The sequence below is a fragment of the Gopherus evgoodei genome, chromosome 1 (genome assembly GCF_007399415.2).
Source record: "Gopherus evgoodei ecotype Sinaloan lineage chromosome 1, rGopEvg1_v1.p, whole genome shotgun sequence".
In the NCBI taxonomy this organism is placed as follows: domain Eukaryota; kingdom Metazoa; phylum Chordata; order Testudines; family Testudinidae; genus Gopherus; species Gopherus evgoodei.
This window is the reverse complement of record NC_044322.1, coordinates 275,238,572-275,266,466: the sequence shown is the minus strand read 5'-3', so window position 1 is coordinate 275,266,466 and position 27,895 is coordinate 275,238,572. Positions and strand designations below refer to the sequence as shown.

At 40.6% G+C, this 27,895-nt stretch overlaps 1 protein-coding gene across 12 annotated transcripts in view; it reads left to right on the top strand.

The window, feature by feature from the left end:
* ATF7IP (activating transcription factor 7 interacting protein) overlaps nt 1-27,895 on the top strand; it is a 172,152-nt gene that overhangs the window by 60,085 nt on the left and 84,172 nt on the right. For 6 of the 12 annotated variants that reach the window (XM_030548102.1, XM_030548076.1, XM_030548107.1 and 3 more), the window contains exon 2: nt 22,319-23,392. In XM_030548102.1, the coding sequence (XP_030403962.1) occupies nt 22,378-23,392 (1,015 nt within the window). In that variant the 5' untranslated portion in view covers nt 22,319-22,377. Of the gene's footprint in view, nt 1-304; nt 503-22,318; nt 23,393-27,895 lie in introns of those variants that run through there. The other 6 variants (XM_030548115.1, XM_030548108.1, XM_030548066.1 and 3 more) reach the window with 2 other exon arrangements.

Below are 27,895 nucleotides of genomic sequence, written 5' to 3'. Positions count from 1 at the left end.
TGACCTATATCTGTGGTAGTGCATAGGTGACTGGGTGTACTAAGCAAGCAAATAAACAAAACAGTCCCCAACAGGTGTACATCATCTCTCTGTGGAAAGCAAATCTTCCCTAGAGAAAAACAAACCTAGTATATTAAGAGCATGTTAAAATACACATTTTTGAGAAATTGAACAAATGCTCTTTTAGATTTTCAAATAGCCATTTTTGGTTACCAAAAGAAAAGAGTTAAAAATATTAATGTTTTGTTTGACACATAGTAAGTTTTAACACAATTTCTTAATGCTACTCCTGTTTATTTTACAGTTTTTTGCCATTTCCTCTTCACTTTCTTCTTTCATTATATCTGACAAGTGACCTCAAAGGGCTGCTGTTAATGACATCAGATTCTTCTGAGATGAGCTGTCTGATGCCACAGTTGCAAAGGCTAAGAGGTCAGAATTGCATCACTGCACTTAAATGCATGTAGTAAGTGGACTAATTTAGAAGAAAGCTATTCTAAATGTAAGTGTAAATGCCTTACTTTCTTCATTAGATAAAGTGCATACTGAGTTGGCTCTAACAGAACATTTTATATTTACGGTGAAGCAGCCTAACTTGGAATAGCGAAACATATGTCTGTTAATGTTCTCTCTTGTAGCTTTAGTCCTCATGTGTTTTGTGTAAGTATTCGCTGTAAGTTTCCTCTATAATATAGGTGCGGTTTAGGCGATATTCTTGTAATGTGTAGAAAAACTTCAAAACAAAAGTGGAATTGATTTTTTTAAAAATAATTGTCAAGTTTTTCTTTGTGTAGTAGCTGTAATCTTTTATTTTTTACCCTTTGTATATGAATGATTAGTTCAAGTGTGCAATCTGTATTTTTTTTTGTTGCATGTTGCATAATTTCATTTCATTTGGGAATTTCAGAAGTAGATATAGACTTTAATTCTACAAGGGTTGTGACGTTGTGTATCAACTTCCTTGGCATAATTAACTCTGCTTGGTATTGTTTAATTATGTTGCCAAATGGGGAGTGGTAGTAATGAATCCTGTGTTATGTCAAAAATAGAAATAAGACACACGCAGCACCACAGATGTGTTTAAAATGTACTAACTCATCTTTAAAAAGTGTTAACTCAAATTGTATTTATAAACAAACATATTTGCTTGCTCATTTGGATGGCTGTAAATGTCACCATGTTAAAACATTCACTTCTGCTGTTTTACAAATGTGTGGCAGTAGCAATATGTATACATAAGGCTTTGAGGTGTTTCAGTTCATGGAAAGTTGAGGTTTTGAATTCTCTGTAAAGGTTAAACTCCATAGTAGTCCTAGGAAGAAAGAAAAAAATAGACTAGCGAGTCTTGTTAATATGGCTAAATTCCCTTCAAGAAAATACTGCTAGTTTTCATAATCCAAATAAGCATTGAAATGTAATTCTGAGAACAAGTTGAGGCTCTTCTCTATATTTTATTACAGAGGAGTTTGTGTGTGTGTGTGAGAGAGAGAGAATCTGATTTAACAAGTTAACAAGCTGATCGCTTTTAGCAACCTGAATTGTTTTTGTGGTGCTTACTGGAATGTGCATTTTTAATGAAAATACCAAGTTATTGGGAGAGATGCTCTGTCCCCCTCCACCTTTAAAAACAAACATACATTTTGGGAATGAATGTTGTTGTTTCCACTTCTCACAGCATCTGTCAAGACAGGTAGTAGGGAACTAAATTATGTTCAACTCTGTGGAATTGGTTGGGTAAAGCCGAAAGATTTAATTTGAGTAAATGCATCTACACAGAGCAGCTGCCCTGTAATGTAGGAAGAGAGTTCTAAAACTAATGTCATAATTACAGGTTCATTAAGCCATTTAGCGCATCCAGGAGAGACGCAAGACACACAAAATTAGGAAAAATCTGAGCTGTTACCTCGGTGGGGGTGGAGGAACTGTTCCTCAAATAGAAATGGTATAGAAAAGGTAAAAATACTTTGAACTCAAGTTATGTTCGCTAAGGCCCAGTTTCAGCAAACCACTTAAGCAGATACTTTTAAGTGCATGTTTAAGTGCCTCACTGAGGCCATATCTACACTAGCAAGCTTCCTGTGGCACAACTGTGTTGTTACAGCTGTGCCACTGTAAGATCGCTTGTGTAGCCGCTCTTTGCTGACAGGAGAGAGCTTTCCCATCGACATAATAAAACCAGCTAAACTAGCAGCATTAACTATGTTGGTGAGAGATGCTGTGCACACAAGTGCATATGCTGGCGAAACTTATGTTGCTCGGGGTGGTTTTTTTCACACCCCTGAGTGACAAGTTTTGCCAACATAAGGGGTAATGTAGACATAGCCTGCATAGGAATGGACATAAACGTGCTAAGTACTTTGCTGAATTGTGGCTTAAGAGAGACTCTCGCGTATTAAAAAATGATTCTTTGTCTCACTTTGGTTTTGCTCTCATGAGAGGAGCAGTGCTTGAATTGTCTTTTGGAATAGTGGGAAGAATATGTGCATTATGAAGTATTCTAAGGGGGAAAGGGTTAACCACTGCAGTATTAAACTCGGATGCTTTTTTTAACCCATTTTTTAAAACTAATGTCTACATTAGTGAAAGTTTGTGGTCTTAGAATATGTCCTGCTCCAATTTAGCGTACAAGGACCTGTAGGTATAAAATGCGATATCTTTACTGAGACTGTAAATGTCGTGTTTGCTACAGTCATCACCTAGTTCTGTTGTGAAGCTTCAGTTGTTTCATTCAGACCAGAAAAAGGGCTTCTGATTAAATGGTTTAGCACTTATTTGGGAATCTGTTTATATTGATTAAAATGTCATTTCTATGTACAATAGTTCAGCCTTATTTGTTTTCATACCCTGTCTGGATTCTTGGTAGTACCCTCATGTGCTTCCCTTGTTGCTGGGCAGGATTTGAGGAGCTGATATCTGATTGGTTGTCAGGCAACTGCTGATTTGAGCCAATCAGATAAAGTATTTGAATTCTTTCCCAGTACAATAACAATGAAGCAACTGCTGATTTATTTTTCCTATGGGGAGATTATGTAAACTAAGAGCATTGCTGCACCAGGCTCCCTCTTGGGTATGTTTGAAAAATTACAAGGCTTCTCTGTACTAGAAGGGGGAAAGGCTGTTTATTTATGAACTTGTTTACTACTTAACCATTTCATTGAAAGGTCAATATTATATATAGTAAAAAGTCTATTAAAAATAGTGTAGTAGGTTTAGAACTATCCCATATTTAATCTGTTAATATGCTTATTAGAAAATTGAGCAAACTGTGATATAAATGCTGTAAGAAATTCTCACCCTAAAATTGACATACAAGTTTAATTGATATTGTTCAGCTAACACTCCTTTAATTTTAGCTTTAAAGGGGAGAACTCAAAAGCTAACTCAAAAACTTCTGTAACATGTACCAGAAAGAAATTGTATTTGTGGCTGCCAATCTATTATATGACAATCCTGTTTGTTACATTTCAAAAGTAGATATAATTGTGAAATACTACAAATAGGTGATGTTTTGTATATTGCGCACTTTGCTATTTGAACTGCAATCAGATAAGGTAGACTTAAGAAAATATATGTTAGCGATATCCAGACATATCACTGGTGCAGAACATCTTAGCATCTGTCCTCTTTTTCAGATTGATTTACATGGAAACAGTGTAGTTTTTTCCTTTGTATATAAGGATATAATTGTTTTCTGTGAATTTCAAAATTATTGCCAGGTTATTTTAACTTGTTACTGCAGTTCATTCCAGTTTGAAAACTGAGTTTTCGGAACCATTTTTTAAAAATGCAGGTTCCATGCAGTTCTTTCATTCTGTACTTTGGAGTTTTGGACTCTGCACCTAGAACAAAGTGCCCTGATCAATTGCTCTTCTTATTTCTTTGACTGACTATGCCAAATGCTAACTAGATTTGCATATTTGGATAACTGTGAAGGACATTGATACATGATCGTAGAGAACCATCTTTATTTCCTCCACATAGTTCTTGCTCTTTGGCAAGTGTTTTTGTGGTTATGGTGGTTTCAGCTAATACACATTCTGGGGATTTTATGTGAACACTGTTCTAGATTGTCTGTATTATGAAAAGAACCTTTGTGCACTGTTGTTTGGATCCCAATTTGTTTCACTGCTTTCCATAACCTTCTCTTTGTCTGTCTCCTGTTACCAGGCAGGATTCAGAAAGCTGGCTGCTGATTGGCTAACTTTTTGAGCAGCTCTTGAGCTGCTCATATGAGCAGATGATTATAGGCTAATCCATAGCAGCTATGCTAATACCTGCCTTTGTTGTTTCACAGCAGTGATCTCTCCTGCAAAAGACTTGAGGGAGGGAAAGGGAAAACTCTCTAATTGGCTGATGGAGGGGTCCTTCATGTATTGTTAAAAAATACATTGGCACATATTTGGTTTTACCATATAGCCACTGGCCATTTGAATGTTGATCCTTTGCCTTTCAGTAGGGAGAAAAATCTGCAGGTATTGGAGAGATGTTCCTGGTGGTGTTTGCCTATTTGGCACAGAACTATATATGATTTTCAAGCTTAATATGAAAGAAAAGGCTAAGGGAATTGTTGTAAGTGAATTTAAATAGATTTACAAAATATTTGTGCGTGTTGATGTTTCATAATTATGATTGCCATCTATGCAAATTTTTTAAAACCCCTTGCACATTTTCCATCTAGATACATGAATCATTTTGTGCACCACTGTACAAATGCCTTTCCTTGAGATAAGAAATGCCTGATTTATAAAAGTTACTTTTGCTTGGTTGGGCACCTGTGGCAGTACTTTCTTTGTTATGAATTGGTCATGTGATTATTAAGAATTGTGGAAGTACTCAAACGCTGTTTGAAGAGGCTTAAGCAAAGCATTAATACTTGGGACACTTTAGGATATTTAATAATGTAAATTGAAAATACCAGTGGTTCTAGATACTTTGCTCAAGCAAGTCTTTGATAAGTGTAGCCTTTTTCTAGAATTATTCTTTGAAACGTGGCCTCTTTACCCCTTTTAGTCAGGGAAGGTAGCTAGATATGTGAAAGAAGACTGCTGATTGGCTTGCACGAATGTGACCAAACCTGTATGAACCGGTCTGTTGAATGCTACTTCCTTATTGCTTTGGCTGTTTCTTGTCACACTCGGCGCCTACAAGAGATCTGTTACATGGCTGCAGTGTGCTCCCTAGTGGGTATGGCTGGAAGTTATGCTCTAAGTTTTGTATGCAGTGATATATTTATTAACGAATAAATGTAATTTTCATTTTAACTTTTCAGAGTTTGTGCTAGCTTTTATTTAACATTCTTTGGCTGCAGTAGTTAATCTGTAAAAGATCTGCATGTCAGTTAAGATCACCTAATATGGATTTTTATTAAAAAAACAAAACAAAACTTTTTTTCTTTTAGAATAATTTTAAAATTATATTTAAATTTTTGGTTTTAGGAAGGTTTTTAGACAATATATTTTTGGACACAGAGTAAACTGTTAAAAGCTGTTTAAATAAAACCTGTTCTCATAATGCCAAAAAAAAAAATTGGAAGATGCATCTTTATTTTATAAAAATAGGAGAAAAAATAATTTACATTCTACTGTGGCCGTTTGCCAAAGTATGGTAGTCTTGTAAAAAAGCAAAATAGTCAAGTACCTTTCCTTTTTCTGCATAATATAGTTAATACGTATTATTAATAAAAATTAAATACTTTTCCACATTAATTATTTATACAACTAAGGAATATGTAGCAAAGCAAATTGGTAATGTTTCTGATTTTACATGCTTTGCTTTTCAATTGTATGTTTGTAATTATAAAAGGCATCTGAAAACAGAGATCCACTGTTTTCCTGTATACACTGTAGTTGAAATTTCATGTGGTTTACTATATGTGATTGCAAACTTCATTCTGATTAAAGGTTCACACAAGAAAAATCCCATTGTATAATTCTATTGCATTGTGGTCCTGGAGATCATAAATTTAAATTACTTCTTTTCTCTTATTAGTTCATATATAAAGGACCCTTACAATCCGCACATTACATTTAACAAGTTGGTGGGAGGATCTTCTGTTATCTTTTCAAACTCTCTTAATTCCTTAGACAGATTGGCCAAACCTAAAATTATTCTGTTATTTAAATTAAAGTATTAAAGCACATTTTTATTCCAAGACATATCTCCTTGTTAAAATTTTTATCGCAGGATGGCTATGAGCACAATAAATAATGAAATTTTTATTCTACGTTATACAAGTAGGGTGAGATGAACATCTCCAGAGGTGTGAAATTGCTTGCCCTAAGCTCATTTGAAGCTGTTTTGGTGAGGGGAAGGAGGAGATATCTGCTAGTTTATAAAGCATATGCGTTTGAAGTGTGTTAAATGTTTTCATGTGCATCTATTAACTTACATATTAAAAACACTAGTGTAAAATGTATTTTAGGGGGTTTTGCACACTGTGTAGCTAACTTAAAAGGATACTAACAAGTCATTTGGACTTGACATTTAGTCGATCTTTAAACAGTTATAATCTGTTGAGGGAGACTCTTGCTACAGAAATAAATTTCAAAGCAACTATTTTATGAGTATCATAAAAATTTGAGTGCTTGTTCCCTCTGCTGGCGGTGCAGCAGCACTTGATCATATACAGATGTTCTTCTTTGACATACTTACTGATCCTGGTGTAAATATGGGAAGCAGGTTTAAGAGGTTAAACAAAACACCAGAGTTATGAACTGACCAGTCAACCAGACACCTCACTTGGAAGTACGCAATCAGGCAGCAGCAGAGACAAACAAACAAAAACCCGAAAACTAGTACAGTACTGTGTTTAAATGTAAAGTACTAAAAAAAAAAAAAAACCCAGCATTTTTCTTCTGCATAGTAAAATTTCAAAGCTGTATTAAGTCAATGTTTGGTTGTAAACTTTTGAAAGAACCATAACTTTTTGTTCAGAGTTACGAACATTTTAGTGTTACAAACAACCTCCTTTCCCAAGGTGTTCATAACTCTTGAGGTCCTACTGTATCTTTTTTCAGGAAGTTCCCTTGTATTATCAATTACAGAATACAATATTTAGTGGCTGTAGGCTTGGAACCTACCTTGATTGGTTAAATTACAAGATGTTGCATTCCAGGCAGGCAGCATAGCAGCTTTAAATGGGTCTTATTTCCATAGACCGTTTCCAATTACAGTACCACTGTCTTCTCCCCCCCGCCCGCCACCCCCCAAGAATGCCTGAAGTCTTGAATCAAAACAGATCCTTTGAGTGTTTTCGAGCAGAATGTTTTTAGATAATGATTTTTATCAAATATATTTTTTAAACAATTTAAAATATATTTTATTTACATGTTAGTTCTTTACTTCCCATTTTATAGTCTTTAATTGCTAAAGTAAATGTTTTATGATTCTTCTTTAATTTCCTAGTTAGTAGAATTTCAGATTTATGTAGAGATTTTTTTTGCTAAGAAACTTCACACTTATAATGCTCATTTAAGCTGGAAAAAGACAAGTCCAGAGACTCATGAACATTCTGTGAGAACAACACAAACTCAAACCCTAAACTGATAAGCAAATAGCCCTTCTGACCAATGCTACCTTCCCGTCTATTGAATCTCCGCAAGTCAAGAAAGCTGAAGTGCATTGGCCAGGCTGTATTCCTTCATTAAGTTCTGTAGTTTGATGTCAAGGGACTTGTGTTCCTACATCATTTAGAAAAAATGCCTTGGACTTGGAAAAATTCTTGCTCTGTCACAGACTTTTGACCTTGGGCAAGTAATTTTGCGTCTTTGTGCCTCAAAATCTGTCAATAATATTCCTTGCCTCTGAGTGTTAAATACATTAAAAAAGATTAAGGTGCATGGATACTATGATAATGGGGCCCATATAAGTTTATATATATGTAGGTAAGGAAACTAGGTCCTTCTGAAAACTTAGTTAATATATTGAAATATATGTAACTTTTCATTGTTAACAACGAAGTAGTATTATTTGGAAGTGACAGAAATTTTTATGCCCTGGGAATTTTTAATAGAAATGCAGTTTGAGCCCTGATGCTACAAACACGAATGCAGCTGGTTAACGTTAAGCACATGAGTAGTTTCATTACTGGCAGTATATTCATGAGGGAAGTTGTATACCTTCTTAGGTGTTTGCAGGATCAGGGCCTTAATTTTCAAAGTTTTGGGTTTTTTTGCCTATTGGGGTTTTGTAAAAATCAAATAAGACCCTGTTAGTGGTGGCACTTAAAAACCCACCTTTTGTAATTTTGACCATGTTGTTGTAATACAGATTTTCAAATGAATTTTACAAAGACTCAGCCTGCTTTAAATAAATGTTTAAATAAATGTTTATTTTTCTGTATGTTTGTTTTTTAAATGAGCCATTTAAATCAGTGATCAACTATAGATTAATCATGTTGATTTAAATCACTCCACTCAGGGTTCAGAAACAGAATTTTAAATTGGTCCTTTGCATATTCCAACCTTTATGAGCTTGTAAAGAAAATCAAGTAGTTGTTTCTTCTAAATTAGGAGCATATAATTTTCCCATATACAAAGGATGAGATTTTCAAAGTGGGGACCTAGTATAGAGTTTCTCAATCTGTGGGTTGCAACCTAAAATTGCGTTTCCTGAATGTTTCAAAGGGTTGCATGGCAGCTCCTGTCTCATGGGACTGTCTTGGCCTGGGCTCTCTGCTCCAGATGGCACGACCTCTGGGATCTCAATGCTACTCAGGTTTGGCGCAGCTGCCCCTCTGTCATGATGATGGGAGACTGGCCAAGCCAAATTTTGAGCAAGTGGCGCGGCAACCCCGTATATTAGGTGTGGAAGTAGGGAAAGAATTGACAAGGATTTGTAGGGGATCTTAATGCATGTCAGTCTGTTAGCAAGAGTAAGTCTAGCAGTTAACAAGAGTTAGGCCAGCTGTAACCCTAATGACGCGAGACTTGTAGAAGCAAGGATGGTGTGAGGCGAGTGGGGAAAGAACTGTGTGAGAAGTTGTCACGACCTTGCACTGATAACCAAATATGTAGACTGGCGTCTTCTAGTGAGAAAAATAAGATAGCAGGATGGCCTATGTATAAACAAAATGCAGCTGTTGCTTATTATTGTCTGTATTATTGCTTGTTATTGTCTGTAACAAAAGTATAAATGCTTGCTGTAATTGTTTACCTGTTGAGAGACCTGTCTGAGACTGGGGCGACCCTGTGTCCTAGGGCACTCCCTCCCTCTATTGCAATTGCTGGAGAAATAATAAAGTATTTGATTTTGCTGCACCCAAACAAAAAGCGAGAACTGAGTTTTTCTCCGACAATTTGGGGGCTCGTCCGGGATGGCAACGCCTACTGAGAAAAAGGCAACTGCTACGGATCGTTTCCCTTCGAACCCCATGGTGCCACGAGAGGTATGAGACCTTTTGAAATCTCTGTTGGGGTGTCGTCGGAGGACTGTCTGTGGGGCCTTCTGTCTCTGTTGGGCTCACGCCATCTGAACTTATTGACTGTGCAGCAAGATCAGATGCAGAGTGGTATTGGGGAAAGGCCCCAACAAGGTTAGTTTATAGCAGTACTGGGGAACTGCTTGGTTGGCCAACAAGGTAATGCATAGGGAAATGCATTAGGCCGCACCATCGAAATGACTGGAGAGTTAATTATGTCCCTTTTAAGGTAAGAATCTTTAAGCTGTGAATAGCTTTGGATCCAGAAGCAAGCCAGAAAGCATCTGTATTAATGCAAATTATCTAAGTGATAAGGTAGAAGCCACTGAAACCTGGCCTACCTATGAAACAAATACAAGAAAATATGGAGTAATTCCTCTGTTTTGCCTGAAATCAATTTCCCTACTTCCACATAGGTCACAATGCCTCTCTTACAAATTTAAGTGGCACTGTAGCCCTAGAGTTTGCAGAGAGCTGAACTCTTCCATGCACCTTGAGCACAGGACACAACCTCCCCTCCAGAACAATTTACTGAGTTGCGTTGGGCTGGCACCTTTCCCTCTCCCTCCTCAAGCAGGGCCTCTCTACTCCCCTCCCCCCACGACAAGCTGTCAACATTTACAAATGGCAAACACTGACCTAGAGTAGTATTGACATAGCCTGCACAAACTTGTAATTCTCAGATGAAAAACTTTTCTTTTTAATAAGAGCTGGTAAAAAAACATAGTAAAATCAATCATTAACTGCTGTGTTAACGTTAAACTTGGGAGAATATATTGTCTCTTGCATGTTTTTGGAGACAGTGAACCATCCATTTGTCCCCTTAATTTGTAAATCTTTCAATATATGTTGTCAGTAGGTGCCGGTGTGATGCTCTGCTCTTGTTCGATGATAAGTCAGCTGCGTGCATGTTCCCTCTGTGTGCTGCCCCGGCTCTGTACAGATAGCTGACACAGCAAATCCCAAGAGAACCCCCAAAGACCACAGACTCTAGTAAGGTACAAAGGAACTCAAGCCCAGTTTATTGTCAAACGAAGCACAGTAATAGTTTCCTGTAGATTCTACAAGACATACTATGAATTTGTGCCCCCTGGCAATGGACCGGCTCAGTCAGTGGCGAGACTTTCCATTGCCCCCTAGGCCAGACAAAGATGTGCACTCTGGGACCTACTTCTATACAGTTACAGGACAGATTACTCATCCCTACCAATGTATTGAAGTAGAGCCCCTTGGCTCATTAGGATGCTGTCTCCTCCTTTGATCATGTTGTTTCAAACAGATCTATCCATCATGCTGTCCTTTTGTTCCTGTCTTTAAGATGCACTTGCCTGTTCCCCATTATCTCTGTGAAGTGTTCTGGTGCCAAGATAGCATCAGGTTTCTCTTATTAGCACTTACGTGTGTATGCACCTGCTTCTAGCAGCCCTCTTTTTGTCAGCTTCTGAGAGTGAGGCCTGCCCCTGGCTCCCAGCCCAGCTTTTTCTTAGCAATGCCTGGAAGTACGTTGGTTCAGGCTTCAGGTCTCATACTGGGCCTCTGACACAAGAGTTTATATTTCAGGACCTCATCTTACTATATATGTGAGGAGATTAGGTAAACTGGCAATTTGCAGAACAGTGCCTCATTCAGTGTTTTCATGAAATGATCCTTCAGATTTCACGAAAACCATCAACAAAGCCTACTGCTTCATTATCCCCAGCAAATCAAATCTGCTTTTCTGGATACATACTGGGATAATTTCTCTCCACTGCTACCAGAGTGCAAAAAAAGAAATAAATTAAATTTAATAATTGAGCACAAGGGACCAGTTTCTCAGCTGATGTAAATCAGCATTGGTCCATTGTATTGAATGGTGCTAACCTGGTTAACCCCAGCTGAGCATTTGGCCTAGGTCTTTTACTGAACAGTTTCATTCTAGGAGTAGAGAGAGTTCCTTATATTCCTCTACTGCTTCTAAACAACATTTAATTTAATCCTTTCAAACTGAATCTAAAACTAGAGTAGATGGTTCAAGACAAGTTCACAGTCTAGCCCTAACAGAAATCACTCCTTATCTTATAATATCTAACTCTTACGTAGCAGTTTTCATCAGCAGGTCTCAAACTGCTTTACAGACGAGGTCACTATAATTATCCCCATTTTATAGATTAGGAAACTGAGGCTCTTGGAGGGGCAGTGGTTCTCCTATAAGAAGGGTCTTAATAGCAACTGGTATAACAAGACAGTGATGTGATATATGTGTTGACACACTTTCTCCATTTGCAAAAATATAGTGAACATTTCAGCTTCCTTAGAATGGCTGGACTTGATTTGATTTGTCAGCTAGTATATGTGGAGTTTAGAAATTGATTTTTAAATCTAGCATTTAGTCAATATTTTTCTTAATTTTTTGCCTCAATTATCAACCAGTTTAGTGACCTGGAGAGAGAGCTTTCTAATTTTTTTAGCAGGTTTGATGTAGGGAATGGGTGGTTGTAAATATGTAATTTCTTGAAAGCTATACATCATTCCCTAAATAATTTGGAGGAAAGTGCTTCTTTAAATCTGTTTTTATGTCAAATACAGATTTATCAGTACAGTGTTAGTCCATATTTCTACCCATATAATAGAAGAATGTTACCAAAGTCCCATAATCTATAGGGATATAGTTGTATGAAAGGGGGACTTTTTAACATGAAGTTGTAAACGTTTTGTCATTTAGGAGTTTGGGTTTGTTGTTCAAGTCATTGCACATGTGCATTCCACTCTTGGTGTCAGTATGCCTAGAGCACTGCAGTTGGAAACTTATTCCCTCAGCGCTACCTGTTCGGTAGCTCGAGCTTCCCCTGCTACTGCTCACTACTATGTGCAAGTATAAAGGGCAGAGCCACCCCTAACCCTTTCATTTATTTTTTAGCTCCTCCCACAGTGTTCATTGCATTAGGATAGTAATTTTTTTTTTAAATGTAAGCTTTTCAGATTTGTTGTCCCGCGGGGCCCCCTCCCCACCCCTTTTTTTTTAGTACCCAGGTATGCCCTGGTCACCAGGTTTCAAGCTTGTTCCGGGCCTCTGCTACACAGTGACCCACACAATAGCTATTGAAGCTATTTGAAGTGCTTGGGGGAAGTACATATGACGGGCTGGTGCCAGATTTGTGGAGAGTTCAAGTCTAGGACAAAGAAGGATAGGGAAGCTAGGCTGAACTGCTGATGGAGGTGGTGCTTAGGCTACTGTCAGTTAACCCGTCTGACATGGTATTGAGTGCTGCAGTGTCAGTGAGAAGCGCTCCTCCAGCTTTAGCAGAATCTCAGCACCGTTCTTCGTCACCCTTATCAAGGAAGAAATATAAAGCTTCTGGAGAGGCACCAGCCAGGGGAAGGTCTCCACTCTCTAAGGCTTTGTCTACACTGCCTCTGTCAGAGTTGTGAAAAAAAATGCACTGACAAAAGAGCTGGTGCGGACAGTGCTACGTGGACATAGCTAATGCTGCTTGTTGGGGTGATTTAATTATGTTGGCAGGAGAGCTCTCTCCTGCCGGTGAATGGTGGCTACAGGGAGACCTTACAATGGCATAGCTGTAGCGGTACAACTGTGCTGCTAGAAGGTCCATAGAGTAGACATAGCCTAAGTCTGGGACATGGTCAGGAAGGAGTCAAGTAGAGTGCACCTGAAATCTAAACATTCCTCCAGTGCCTAAGTTGCAACAGTCCACTCTGGCTCCACAAGTGGCACTGTTAGCTTTTTCAGCACCACAACAAGATGTCTTTGTGACAACTTGTCATAAACAGATAGCTAAGGGTTAATGTCTCTTACACCTGGAAAGAAGTAATCTGAAACACCTGACCAGAGGACCAATCAGGAAACCAGACTTTTTCAGGTCTGGGTGAAGGGAAGTTTGTGTCTAAGTTCTTTGTCTTGTGCCTGTGTCTCTCTCGGCTATGGGAGGATTTCTGTCTCTTGCTTTCTAATCTTCTGTTTCCCAGTTGTAAGTACAAAAGATCAGATAGTAATTTATATGGGGTTTTTTTTGTATTTTACATGTGTGTAGTTGCTGGAGTGCTTTGAATTGTATTCTTTTTGAATAAGGCTGTTTTATTCATATTTCTTTTAAGCAATTAACCCTGTATCTGTCACCTTAATACAGAGAGACCATTTTTATGTATTTTTCTTTCTTTTTATATAAAGCTTTCTTTTTAAGACCTGTTGGAGTTTTTCTTTAGTGGGGAACTCCAGGAAATTAAATCTGTGCTCACCAGGGAATTGGTGGGAGGAAGAAGTCAGGGGGAAATCTGTGTGTGTTAGATTTACTAGCCTGACTTTGCATTCCCTCTAGGTGAGGGGGGAAGAGAGATTAGCTCTCGGTACTTCTGTTTTCCAAGGCTGGAAACGGGGAGGGTGGAATCCGTCTGTTTAGATTCACGGAACTTGCTTCTGTGTGTCTCTCCAGGAACACCTGGAGAGGGGAAGGGGAGAAGGTTTATTTCCCTTTGTTGTGAGACTCAAAGGATTTGGGTCTTGGGGTCCCCAGGGAAGGTTTGGGGGGACCAGAGTGCCCCAAAACACTCTAATTTTTTGGGTGGTGGCAGCTTTACCAGGTCCAAGCTGGTAACTAAGCTTGGAGGTTTTCATGCTAACCCCCATATTTTGGATGCTAAGGTCCAAATCTGGGACTAGGTTATGACACAACCACCTTGGAGCAAGAAACCTGCTCTGTCTCTCAGTGCTGGTGTCTCCTTCCTTCCAGGAGTCTGGTCCTTTGGCCCTTCTGCCAGCAGTTCAACCTCTGGTGATGCAATTGCCTGCTTCCTGAACAGGTGGTGCCTCGGAACTATCCAAAGGGAAGCCTGCTATGAGGCAGCGCTCTCTCCATCACCAGTTTCTTGGCACTGGTTCCCAACACCAACTGGATTTAGCCCACCATGGTCTAGGAAAAGGGAACTCATTGTTAAACTTGGGGGTGGGATCTTAGTATCGCAGCCCCAAAGTAGGACCTGCCAGTCTGCACAAATTCTCTCTTCCCACCTTCCTCTGTGACCGTTCAATGGAACCTACCATGGGAATATGGCTGGGACCGTTGTGGCCCAGATCCATATCAGTGGCCGTTTCGGAATCTCTAGGGGTTTCCCCCAGCTTCAGATCTTTCCCACAGCATGCATACTCGGTGCCCTCATCTAGAAGGGCTGAATCTGCACATTGAGCGGCCCAGGCTCCAGAATCCAGCACCAGGCCTGGTAGAGAGAATCAAGAGGAGGTTCCAGGCCTGCAGCAACAGCTGATAGAAGAGATTCTGCCTCCTGCTGTCTTGACTTCTTCTTCATCCTCTCCAGACAAGGCCATTTTGTACAGCACAACTTCACCTCCTCTGGGTGATTTCAGAATTCTTATCAGGAGTTAAAACTTGAGAGTGGATGCAAACTTAGGTGTACAGATCAAAGAGGTCAGCGAATCCTCACATCTCTTGATTTACATGCTATCATCAGTGGGCCCCTCCAGTGTAGCTATGTCAGTTAATGAGGTGATATTAGAGCCAATAAAGGCTTTATTTATGTCAGACTCCATCCTCTTTGTCTCCCACCTCTGAAAGGGCAGAAAGAAGGTATTTTGTGCTTTCCCAAGAGTTGGAGTACCTTTTAAACTTATTCACCTCCAGGCTTATTAGTTGTCACAGCGCCTAATGAAAAAGAACAACGGAGGCACCAGCCTGCCATCCCCAAATCAAAAGATATGAAGAGGCTAGACATATTTGGCAGAAAGATGTATTCTGTAGGAGTTTTGAAATAGCATATTGCTAACCAGTAGGCGCTATTGAGATGATACAATTTTAATTTGTGGGGCTCCATGGAAAAATTTTCAAGAAGCTGCTTCTGGAGAATACTAGGCAGGACTTCTCTTGCATGATCAATGAGGAAGGCCAGTTACAAGAATGTCACTGTGAGTGGGGCTGGACGCTGTAAACTTGGCAGCTAGAACCGTGGACTCCACAGTGGTCAGACAGAGATCATCCTGGCTCCAGTATTCTGGTCTTTCCTATGAAGCCCAGAGTACTATTCAGGATTTGCCATTTGAGCATCCTTCTTTATTCTTGGACCAGACAAACAGCGAGTTCCGTGGACTTAAGAATTCTAGAGCTGCTCAGAAGTCCTTAAGTCTGTACATACCTGCCCCAATTAAGAAGCACTATTGGCCGCAGTGCAGACACCAGTATTTCGCTTCTCCTCATCTGCAGGACCTATCAAAAAAGAGGTCTGGGATTACATGCATAGGCCTCTGACTCCAATCTTCTCAAAACACCTGGCAACTACAAATCAGGCATTTTGATGTGACAGTTGAGGTTGACATACCAGTCTCCAGGCCTCCAGACCTAAACCCCTCATCATTGCAAACCATTTGTCCCACTTCCACTGTCCTTGGTCCCAGATTACTTAAAACCAGTGGGTCTTAAACACTGGCAAAGTGGGATGTGCTCCCCAGTTTACTTCTACCCCTCCCTCCCTGTCTGTCGTCAGGGACCACTCAGACTCCTTGTTCAATCACTCTTTCAGTTGAGAGTCATAGAGGAGGTTCCATGTGGCCTCATAAGGAAGGGGATTTATTCCCAATGTTTCCTAATCTCAAAAGTGAAAGGAGGTCTCAGACCAATTTTAGACCTGCATCATCTCAACAAATTCTTTGAAAGGATTAAGTTTTTGCAAGCTTCAGTTATCCCTTCTCTTGAACCTGGGGTCTGGTATGCCTCCCTCAAGTTAAAAGGTGCATACTGCCATGTGGCAATCAGTCAAGCTCACAAGAAGTATCTCCAGTTTCTGGTAAATCAAAATCATTACCAGTTCACTGTGCTGCCTTTCAGCCTGTCGGCAATTCCCAGGGTCTTTACAAAGGTTATGGCAATAGTAGCTGCATTCCTCTTAAGATGAGGAGTGCTGGTTTACCCCTGCCTAAACAACTGGCTTGTCCAAGGCCAGTCCAAACTGCAAATGCAGAGCAGTGCTACCCTGATCAAGTCAAAGTTCAGTGCTCTAGGACTGTTAATCAGCACAGAAAAACTTCTCCTGTGTCCAGTCTAGAAGATAGAGTTCATAGGGGCTGTACAGGATCTGTCTCAATCCAGGTCCTTTCTTCTGCAGTCCAGGCTCTAGGCATTTTGATCAATTCTTCTTTGAGTGCTTGCTCATGTCCATTCTACGTTAGGTTAGGGGTGTGCCTGCCACATGCACCTTTGCCTGAGATTTTTCCCTCAGTGGTATCCATCGGGCTGGCTCTAGTGCCCTCTGGTGCTGCTTGCGCATGTGCCAGTATAAGGGGCACTGCTGGCCATGCACTCTCTCAGTTCCTTGTAATTGCCTGTGGCAGTTGCTGCAACAACCCCTCTTGCTTCAGGGTCCATCAGGACGTTTTGCTCCTCAGTATTTTTTTTTTTTGGGGGGGGGAAGGAGATTGTTTCATATTTTGTTAATTTAACTACTGCTACTGTTCATCATTCCTGGTGCCGAGGAAGAAGCACAAAAAGTAGCACGCTGACAGTGGGTGCTCACTGGTGCAGGAGGATGACAAGCATGGTGAAGGCAGCGGTTTGCAACCCATATTAAGCCACTCCTTCACTCTCATTCCTATGTCGTCACCATCAACTCTGTCCAGAGCATTGAGTCTGGTGTGCGATCAGCTGCCAATGCTCAGAAGCCACCGCGGCACCAGTGGTGTGATGGTTCCATTGACCCTGGAGGCCTTTGCAGTGGCCAGGGACTTACTTTTGCTCCTGGTCCCCCCAACTCTGATGGAACAGCTGCTGGCTCTGGTGTCCATGAGCAAGAAGGAGCATGATGCTAAGAGCTGCTTCCCAGGGCCTTCTGGGGGCAAGCAGACCATGATATCATTGTTGCAGCCATCTCTGGTCTGCTATTGGTCCCTGGCCTCCTGGCACCGAATGGAGAGAGTGATACTGCTCCACCATGGTCGCTGAGGGAGGACTCTTAATATGAGTCCAAAGGGGAACTATATGTTCAGCCTAAGGACTGCCACCAAACCCCAACCTGTGAACTGCTGGACCTTGGTGCGGGTCTCCTGCCAGCACCAGGCCAACAAGTCAATGGCATATGCAGTGGCCATACTGGAAACCCATGGGTTTTCCACCAGTACCATGTCCTCCCTCCCATTTATCATACTTGGTGGTTTCTGAGATGCAGGCTACCGACCTTTCCCGCTTGGGACTGGACACCAACCCCGGTACTGATGTTCAGGATGTGGCTTCCATGGATGATGATAAGGCTGAGGAAGAGGAAGGAGCCCGCTTCCTCCCCAGATGAGGCCGTCTTGGGACAAAGTACCTCCCACCTGTAGGACGACTTTAGGGTCCATCAGGATGTTTTGCAGTGGGTAGCAACTCACCTGGGACTAGAGATTGAGGATCTTAAGGAATCATCCAACACCCTTATTGATATTCTGGCTGCAGGAGATCTTGCAAGACCATGGCCGATTGCATCACCCAAACCTTGCCTCCCTTAACCTAACTGTATGGATGTTACATGGCTGAAACCAGAGGAGCAGGCTTGTTTGGAGCAAGTTAAACAGATCTTGCTAGGTAGCAGGAAGCCGTCTACTAGAAGTACCTACCTGGCCAAATGAAAGCACTTCTCGATAGGGGTGTCGCATCAAGTCCTTTCTCTGACCCAGTCTTCTGTTCAGGCTATTTTGCTCCTTAGAAAAATAGTTGCTATTAGTTCAGTAGTAGTTTAGATGTTTGCTCCATCTGAAGCAACAAGATCTGGCCCATGCATTTATCAAATTGCACTTGGACACAATCTGAGCCTTCCATCTGCCAGTGAACAGGAAGTCTGTACGGCTCTGTCACGAGATGATGGTCCAGTTTTTCAAAGACCTGGATAGACTCTATCCTCAGATCCACAAACCTATCTGTGGAACTTAAATCTGGTTCTGTCAAGGCTCATAGGCCCTCCCTTCGAACTGCTGGTGTCGTTCCCCCTACTTCTCTCCTGGGAAGTAACCTTCATGGTAGCAATCATCTCAGCTAGAATGGTGTCTGAAATCAAGGCCTTAACATCAGAACCAACATACACAGTGTTCTTCAAGGACAAGGTCCAGCTGTGCCCCCATCCAACTTTCCTGCAAAAGGTGGCTTCACAATTCTGTAGCAACCAGACTAGTCTCTTGCTGTCTGCTTCCTGAAGCCTGACAAGAAGTCTGAGGAGTGGTGACTGCACTCACTGGAGGTTAGGCATGCCCTTGCCTTCTATACTGAGAGTACTAAACCCTTTTGCAAATCAACACAGCTCTTTGTAACTGTAGCGGAAAGGATGAAAGGACTTCCAGTATCAACCCAGAGGATCTCATCCTGGATAATCTCCTGTATTCAGGATTGCTCCGAGCAGGCAAATGTCATACCTCTGGCTATTCTAACCGCTGACTGTATGAGAGCTCATGCCACTTCAGAGGCTTTCCTTGCACAAGTCCCAATCCAAGACATCTGCAGGGCATCAACTTGGTCTTTGGTGTATACCTTTGCATACCACTACACCGTCACCCAACAGGCTTGAGATGATACCAGGTTCAGAAGAGCAGTGTTGCAGTCAGCAAGTCTGTGAACTCCAGCTCCTAAGGTACTGATTGTGAGTCACTTAACATGGAATGGACATGAGCAAGCACTCGAAGAAAAAACGGTTACTAACATTCTGTAACTGTTCTTCGAGGTGTGTTGCTTATGTCCATTCCCCAGCATGCCCTCCTCTCCTGGTCACAATTGACAGGCAGTAAGGAACTGAGAGGGTGTGTGGCTAGCAACGCCCCTTATACCGGTACACGAGCGCATGGCACCAGAGGGTGCAAGAGCCAGCTCAGTGAGTACCACTGAGGGAAAAATCTCTGGCAGTGGTACATGGTGCACATAGCATGTACACACCTAACCTAACATGGAATGGACATGAACAGCACATCTTGAAGAGCAACAGTTTAGGAAGATTAGTAATGTTTCTTATAGATTTGAAGGCTTGCACAGTCACAAGAACAGGAAACTGTTTGAGGCTTCTGAGTCATAAGCTTCTTGCACCTATATGATTCTGTATGCCAGAAAGCAACTCAGAACTCTGTGGGGCTGGCAGATATCAGTCTTCTTACCAAGCCGCCGTCAGTGTATCCACCCATGCCCTCACCTCCCTAGATTGGTGGACAGATCCAGCCAATATATGTGTAGATGTTCTCTTTGCCTGCCCCTACAACCGACTCCCGTGCTAGTGACAGAGTCCACATGGGTTCTCTACAATGCAGGGTCTATGGTTCTTTACACGTCAGTGTCAGAGAGCTGTAAGTTGTCAGACTGATGTGCCAGGTATTTCTATTGCACATCAGGGAAGCAGCCTTTTAGTCCTCACAAACAACCTCAACAAGCAGGAGGGAGCTAGCTCTTTGCCACTCTGTCAAGAAATGACTTTACTCTGGGAGCTCTGTATTGCCATCTTATTAGATGTAGAAGCGTCTTAGCTGTTAGATATACAGATTGACCTAGCAGACAACCTGAGTAGATACATTTGAGTCACCATGTATGGTCTCTTTGCCCAGATGTGGCCAGATACGTCTTCTGGCTCTGGAGGTTTCCCCAAGTGGACCTATTTGCAACAAAAGCCAACAGAAAGTGTCAGCAGTTCTGCTCCCTTAGGTATCACAGCCCAGGTTCCATAAGATGCCTTTCTAATGACATGGTCAGGCAGGCTTCTCTACACTTTTTGACCAGTCCCACTCATTCACAGGACATTGGCCTGATCCTGTCTTATATTTGGCAGAGTCATACCTATAGCCCCAGCATGGGCCCGTCAGTGCTGGTTCTCCACTCTCGTGGTGCTGTCAGTGAAATCTCAAATCTAGCCTCAGACCTAATCTCCAGGATCACGGTTGCCTACTCCACTCAAGCTTACAATCACTTCACTTAACTGCATGGATCCCTCCATGGCCAGACACTAGAGAGCAGGCTTGCTCAAAAGACGTTCAAGAGGTCCATATTCTGCATGAGCTATTTACCTTGCTAAATGGAGGCATTTTCTACCTTGTTTCACCAGAATGGGGTATCACTGACCGGTGCTTCACTTCAACACATTCTGAACTACTACTTATTCCTGAGACCCCAAGGTTTGGTAGTTAGTTCCATCAAAGTACGTGTGGCTGCTATTCCAGTGTTCCATCCTAAAGTGGACAATCACTCTATTTTTCTCTAGTGACATGCCCATTAAACTTTTAAAGGACTTAGTCAAATTATACCCTCAAGTATAAGACCCCATTCCCCCATGGGATCTAAACTTAGTATCATCAAGACTTAGGGGGTCCCCCGTTTGAACCATTGGCTACCTGTTTGCTGCTGCATCTATCAATGAAGGTGTTGTTTTTGGTAGTCATTACCTCAGCCAAAAGAGATGGGGAGCTGAGGGCAGTAATGTAGGGACCTCCATATACAAACTTGTTTAAGGAGAAAATTTACCTACCTCCTCATCCGAAGTTTATCCAAAAGGTAGTTTCCTCTTTCCTCATCAAACAGCCAGTTTATTTGCCTCTATTCTACTCAAAACCATTGTACAACCAGGAAGGAAGAGTGCTTGCATACCTTGGATGTTGAAAAATTTTGTTGTTTTACCTGTTCAGAACCAGACACTTTCATAAATCCTCCCAGCTGTTCATAGCAGTGGCAAACAGAGTAAGAGATCCATCAGTCTTCACCCAGATAATTTTTTTTTTCTGGATTGCATACTTCATATTAGCATGCTGTGACTTGGCTAATGTCATTGCATCCATAAAGTCACAGCTCATTCGACAAGATCGCAGTCAACCTCAGCAGCCTTTCTGGCACAAGTTCCAACTGCAGACATTTGTAGAAAGGCAACGTGATCCTTGGTCCACGCATTTGCCTTCTGCTATGCAGGGGCTCAGGATTCTGGAGATAATGCTTGAGTAGGGAGAGTTGTTCTCCAGTCTTTATTGAAATATGCTCTGATCCTACTTCCTGTCTTACAGCTTGTGAATCACCAAGAGCGGAATGCACATGTGCAATCACTCGAAGAAAAAATGGTTACTAACCTGTTCCGTAACTACTGTTGTTCGAGATGTGTTGCACATGTCCATTCCACAACCTGGTCTTCTACCTCTCTTTATTGAAGAAAGAAGGAATGGAGAAGGACTGGGATGGCTCTGCCCTTTATACTCATATGCATTAGCATGCAGCAACAGAGCTTCGCCCAATGGGTGCCACTGAAGGAAAATGTTTCCGACAGCTGTGCACAGGGCGAACTAACACCAAGAGCAGAATGAACACATGCAATACATCTTGAAGAACAACAGTTTCAGAACAGATTTGTATTGCTTCTTTGGGGGGAGGGGAGAGAATCAGGTTCTTGTTTTGTTTTTGAAACTCTGTAAAACTGAGTAAACGTTTTGTGTGAAACAAAGTAAGAGTAAAATATTTAGATTTCTAGTATCTTTGAAATAAGAATGTTTAATTTCCAACCAAGGAACTGTTTGCATCTCTCACATGACTTTTTTGGTTGGATCTTAGGTTAGCACAAACTAATTTAAGAGTTGTCTTTTTTTACTTTTAAATGTCAATAAGTTGATCAAGTGTAGTAATATAGGACATTGTGAATCTAGTGAATGGAGTCAGAAGACCTTTAGTACATAAAATTATCTATAATTGTTGCATTTCAGAGGGCTGGGTGTGGATGAAAATATGAATGAGAAATGACATTAAAGTTATATAATGCTGTGTTGCTTTCATGAATGTGGTGAAATCGGTTTGCTTTAAAATATTCTTGGAGTTACCTGCATTAAATACTTACAATACTGTGTAACACGCATGTACTGGGAGGGACTAGTTAGCAGTTTCACTAAACAATATTTTATTTTAATTCCTTGCTATACTTTTATATTTTAAGGGTCAAGATGGATACCACAGAAGAACCTCAGAGAAAAGTCTTTAAGGCCCGAAAAAACAATGAGAGTAAGCGATCGGCAACAACTTGAGGCTGTCTATAAGGTCAAAGAGGAGCTATTGAAGACAACTGACATTAAACTGTTAAATGGCAAACATGAAAATGGAGATTCTGATCTTAATTCTCCTTTAAGCAACACAGATTGCATGGAGGACAAAAAAGAGGTTAATGGTTTAGTGGATATATGTCTTAACCCTGAAGAAGGAAGAACTGAAAGTGAGGAAATCTCTGATGTCAAAAGTCCTGATGTCAGGGCAGAGAACAAAGATGGTGACTTAGATTGCAAACCTGAAGCATTGTCTCCTGAGAACGTTATTTCTGAACTAGAGGAGGAGGACTCTATTATTGCTTCAATCTCTGAGGGTGGAGATCAGGTACTTGATAACAAAAAAGATGATGACCTTCACGAAGAACATAGAATGAAAGATAGTTTAGACCAAAGAGAGACAGAGCCCCCATCTGAAGGTGAAAGCAAAGTAAGCTGTGATGTTAATGACTCTTCAGAAGAGAAAGCAGAAACAAATGAATTAGCTGTTAGTTCTGATCTACCTGTTGAAGAAGAAAAAAGTGCTGAAGAAGAGGTTATTGATGAAGATACTGTTGGGGAAGAAGCTATATCTAGCAGTATGGAAACCGACCAGGAACCAAAGGATGAAGAAGACCAATCTGCAGAACTTCCAGAAACTGCCATTGAAAAGTCACTAGAAGAACCAAGCGAGAACATCTTAGAAAACACAGATTCTATGGAGACGGATGAAATAATTCCAATTTTGGAAAAGCTGGCCCCAGCTGAAGATGAACTATGTTGTTTTTCTAAAACTTCCCTGCTTCCAGTGGATGACACAAGCCCAGATTTGGAAGATAAAATGGAGAACTCTTTGGGTTCACCATCCAAACACGAAATCAGTGAAAGTTTGCCCAAAGAAGCTTTCTTAGTACTCTCTGATGAAGAGGAGCCATGTGGTGAGAAAGAGGAGGATGCTGAAGTGGTAATACCAAACAAGACAAGTTCTACAGGTTAGACACTGTTTTTATTATAGTTGTGGTCCAAATATGAGATTTTCATTCACTTATTTGATAAATTAGATTCATGTCTCGGTATATTAATGACACGGACAGAATTTCAGCTTTCAGGTGTATATTTTGGGAGACTCTTCAGTTTATTCCATATTTCTAAGAACTTATTTGAATTAAGTCGTTTAAGAGAGCATCAAATTCAGAAGAATTTTTGTTGTGATAATTCATGGGGTAAGGCCATTGTTAATAAAGTAATGAGCTCTGCAAAAGAAAAATGATTAACTTTGCCGATTTTGAGATTCTTCTTAAAATATGAATAGCTGATTTAAGCAGAGCAATTAAATGACCAGCCATTGAAAAAACAAGTTAGAAGTATTAATAAGTGTCTTGAGTAGGTTCAAGCTCTGCTTAGGTACAGTGGAAAGATTTGGGTGGAATGTCAGGGAGCCTTGTGTGGTCCTGGCAGAAGTTAAAGGTGCAAGGGTCAGGCTTTAACTAATATCACCAAGGCCTGACTTCAGTGCTCCCCTTTCTTGCAATATCCACAATATACCCCTTCCCTCACATTACAATGGGCAGGAGTTCCGGTGAAGGAGATAGTGGAGCTGACACAGTCACCTCCACCAGCTGTACTCCAGTTACGGATTCTCCAGGGACAGTTTGTTTGCCTCAGGTTTATTTTGTCATGCTTAATTGATTGTACAAATATTGAAATACAGCAGAAATAATTTTTCTAAATGTATGCATCGTGCTGCTGCTCCTGTACTTGCATGCCCAAAATGGAGGACAAAGATATAAACTGAAAAACTGAGATTACCCCAGCACAGGTAATTGAAAAATTTAATAGCACTTCAAAGCCAGAATGATCTCTCCCAAAAATGGTGGTGGTGGAGATGTAAATCTTTCATTACAGTGCTTACGACAGTTTTGTTGCTGTTTAAAAAGACAAAAAAACCAAAAACACCCTCTAGAGATGCATAATTAAAGATGGATCTTAGTTGGAAGAAAACATACATAACGTATGGGATTTATAGAGCCATGTTTTTGGGAATATGGTTTGCAGCTCTGCATTTCTTGTTAAAGTGGATGTTACAAAAACTAGAAACTATGCAGTGACTGAGAACCACAAAAATATAGGAACTAGAAAATCCTGGCTAGTGAAGATAATTAGAGAGACAGTGATCCAAAGTTATTTCTACTTGAGATCAATGGGGCATTGCCAGAAATGACTTCAGTGAATAAGGAACCATATACTACTTTTAGAAGTTGATAGGCTAGAGATCCTACTAAGCTAGTCATAATTTACTATTTCTATAGTACCTAAAACAGTATGAGATGTTCCAGAGATGTAGGAAGACAGGTGGTTGTCTCATAAGTTGCAGTCTAAATGGAAAACATATTGATTCGAGCTGGAAGGCAACAAAAACTTTTATATTAGAGTCAAATGAAAAACCAAAAGAGCACACATTTAAGGGAATTAAGGGCCAAAAATGTAAGCAATTTAAGTAAATATCTTTACAAAGACTGTAGTTAACAATTGGAGTAAACTGCCTTGTGTGGAGATAAAATGATTAAAATTTTTTTGATAAAAGCATAACATTTACTACTATTGTCCTAGAGTAGTAAATAGCACAACATTTAACAAAGCATAGGCATGAAGGACTATGCAAGGGGATGTGGAAGATGTTAACAGCCTACTAATCTTACAGTATGCAACATATGGCAGCGCTGAAGGGGAGGTCAGTTTTCCGGAGTTTGGGAAACACTGAAATAATTAGAATAAAGAGTGTTAAAAATATGTTGGATATTTGAAGGAAAGAAGAAAATAACTAAAAATGCTAAGGCAACAGACAGGATTGGCATGTTGTTAATATCCTGGCCTTTTCCTCTTCTGGAATGCATATACTCCTATTTTACTTATTCTTCTCATGACTCATGTATCTTGAGAATGCTTGCGGCCTACAGTATTTTATCGATTAGCATATTGCTGTCAAGAAGACTTTTTGGAAAAGCTGTTCAAAGCAGAATTCACAGGAAAGGAAGGGATACGTGTTATCATATAATATTTAAACGTTAGTTAGTTAGTTTTATTCTTTTAAAATAGTGGAGGATTTAATTCTTATTGATCATCAGTCGTGAGAAATAGCTAACTTTCTTAAGTTTCCACTTTGCCAGTATGCATCAGTGCATCAAGATGTTTAAAACTGTGAGCTGTCCAAGGCAGAGAGACTTGCCATTTTTATCTGTCTCTATAAGCTGCCATGTGCACCTGTGGTGTTATCTAAATAATTAATGGGAAACTTCAGTGTCAACATACATATCCCAAGGCTCTATTATGGGTTAGCTATTAATTGTCACTCTCGTGAAGCTCTGAATAGTGCTTCATGGTGTGATTTCCATTACACTTATTCCATGCAGCTATTTCTTTAGTACAATTGAGTTGACTTGTCTCGATCATTGAGAGAGGATTTAACTGATGTTGGGCCTAATATATTCCAAAAGAAATTTTTATAAGTGTTGAGTATACTAAGATTGTGTTGACTACATGGATAAACTCTAATTATTTTGGTGATTTGCAGACTCATGGTCTCTCTACCATGCACTGTGCTTACGATACATGGAATTATACCACATAGAAGCACACACCTATAGTTACTAGGAAACCAGTTATAGAAGAACCACCATATTTAAGGGCAAACTTAAAAAGACATCAGAAATCTTAGTGAAATGGTCAGGTCTTAAAGATTTAGTGGGCACATCTGAAGAGTGGTAAGCGGGGTGTCCTTTCTGATAATATAATCTTTTTCCCTGGTAGTTTAAACAGCCTTTGCAGTCTCTTTTGAATTTGAAAGGAAAAGTTTTTGAATGTCAGTTCCCTCTTCCTCCTCCTTGCTTCCCCAGTATGGAGGAAATTCACCCAACCCTAGACTAAAAAGTAATGACGGCTTATCTGCATTACTATCCAGTTTGTGGTGAGAGTGGAGAAAGGGGGTACTGACATAGGGAAGGAGGAGGAGGTCATTTGGCCCATGTTCACCTGAAGATGCTCCCTGGGAGTGGAATATCACACTGAACTAGTGTGATATTCCACTCCAAGTTCTGGACAAAGAAGGAATCATTTTGGCTGGGAAAAGCTGGGGACGCCAGATCCCCTCTCATATACACTATAAGCATACTGCTACGTCCACAGGTAAAGCAGGTGGTGAATCCTTAAAAGCTATCCAGCTTCATTCCCTGCTCATGTTGTGGTCCCTAATATATAGAATTGCAGAAGCAAGTTCACGTATGTAAAACTTCAGGCTCAGGCAGTAACTCACCAACACAAGATTCTTTCCGCATGCTCTCATAAGCTTTTGTCTGTTCATACCGCTAAAGGCTTACAGTGTATTGTTTTCTCGTGACTGTTGGAATGGAATCTCAACCTCAGGAGAAAAGGGGCAATAGGGGAGAGGAGAAGAGTTGGGTTAAGAAAGAAATGTTAAAACAAAGGAAAAAAGACAAGAAGGAAAAAGAGAAGGGTTGGGGGGAGAGGGGTTGTGGGGAGGACCCAGCAATTGTTAGGCATGGTATAAAAGGAACTTGGGGGGAAAAGAGATGTCCATTTGTCAACCTTTCCTGAAGGGGTAGGGTTTCCGCAAAGAGTTGAACTCCTTTTAACCTTCAGATAGCAATCTATTAACAAAGAAGAACTTTTTTGGTACCTAGCTCCCAGGGTGATTCTGATTTTCCCCCAAATTGAGAAAACCTCAAAGATTTTGTGACATGAAACTCAAAACACTTATTGATTGTCCCTTTTTTTATAAGCAATAAAGAAGTGGTTGAAGCACTTCATTCTGAATATACTACTCAGACTTATTTAAACTCATGGGTCGAATGGGTATATGGCAAGTGAGTAGAGAGGAAAAATTAAAGAAACACTGACCCTGATGCAAGATTGCTGGTCAAGCATGAGAAATGACTCAAAGATGGCTACAGCACCCTTTCAGCAAATGGAGTGTTTTTACTTTGTACTACTGGTTTTTTTCTGGAAAAAGAAAAAAGCTGCAAATGTTGTTTCCAAATAGATGACGCTGCCACCCAAGAATACAGAGAAAAGTATTACATTTGCAAGACAGTTATGCCCTACCACCATCTTAGAAGTAGATGATATCGGGGCCTTTCCAGGCCTGGTGAAGAGAATAGCAGAGTCACTTCAGATCCCCTTGGAGGAAATTCAGAAGAGACAATGTTGCATTCTGTTCCCTGGACAAGGACACCTTACCCATTAATGAGCATTATAGTCACCAGGCTCACACAGTCTGGCAGATATCTGTGAACATCTCATCCACTTGCAAGTGGGTCGACCAAAAATATTATGTACCAGCCAAGAGTCTGGAGTACTTTTTTCCTCCTGTCCCACCTCCAATTTCTTGGTAGTGGATGCTGTCAATGAGAGAACAAACAAGTTTTCTGGACCTTTTAGGCTGTAACAGCTACTCATCAGCTGCTTTCCAGCTTAGGATT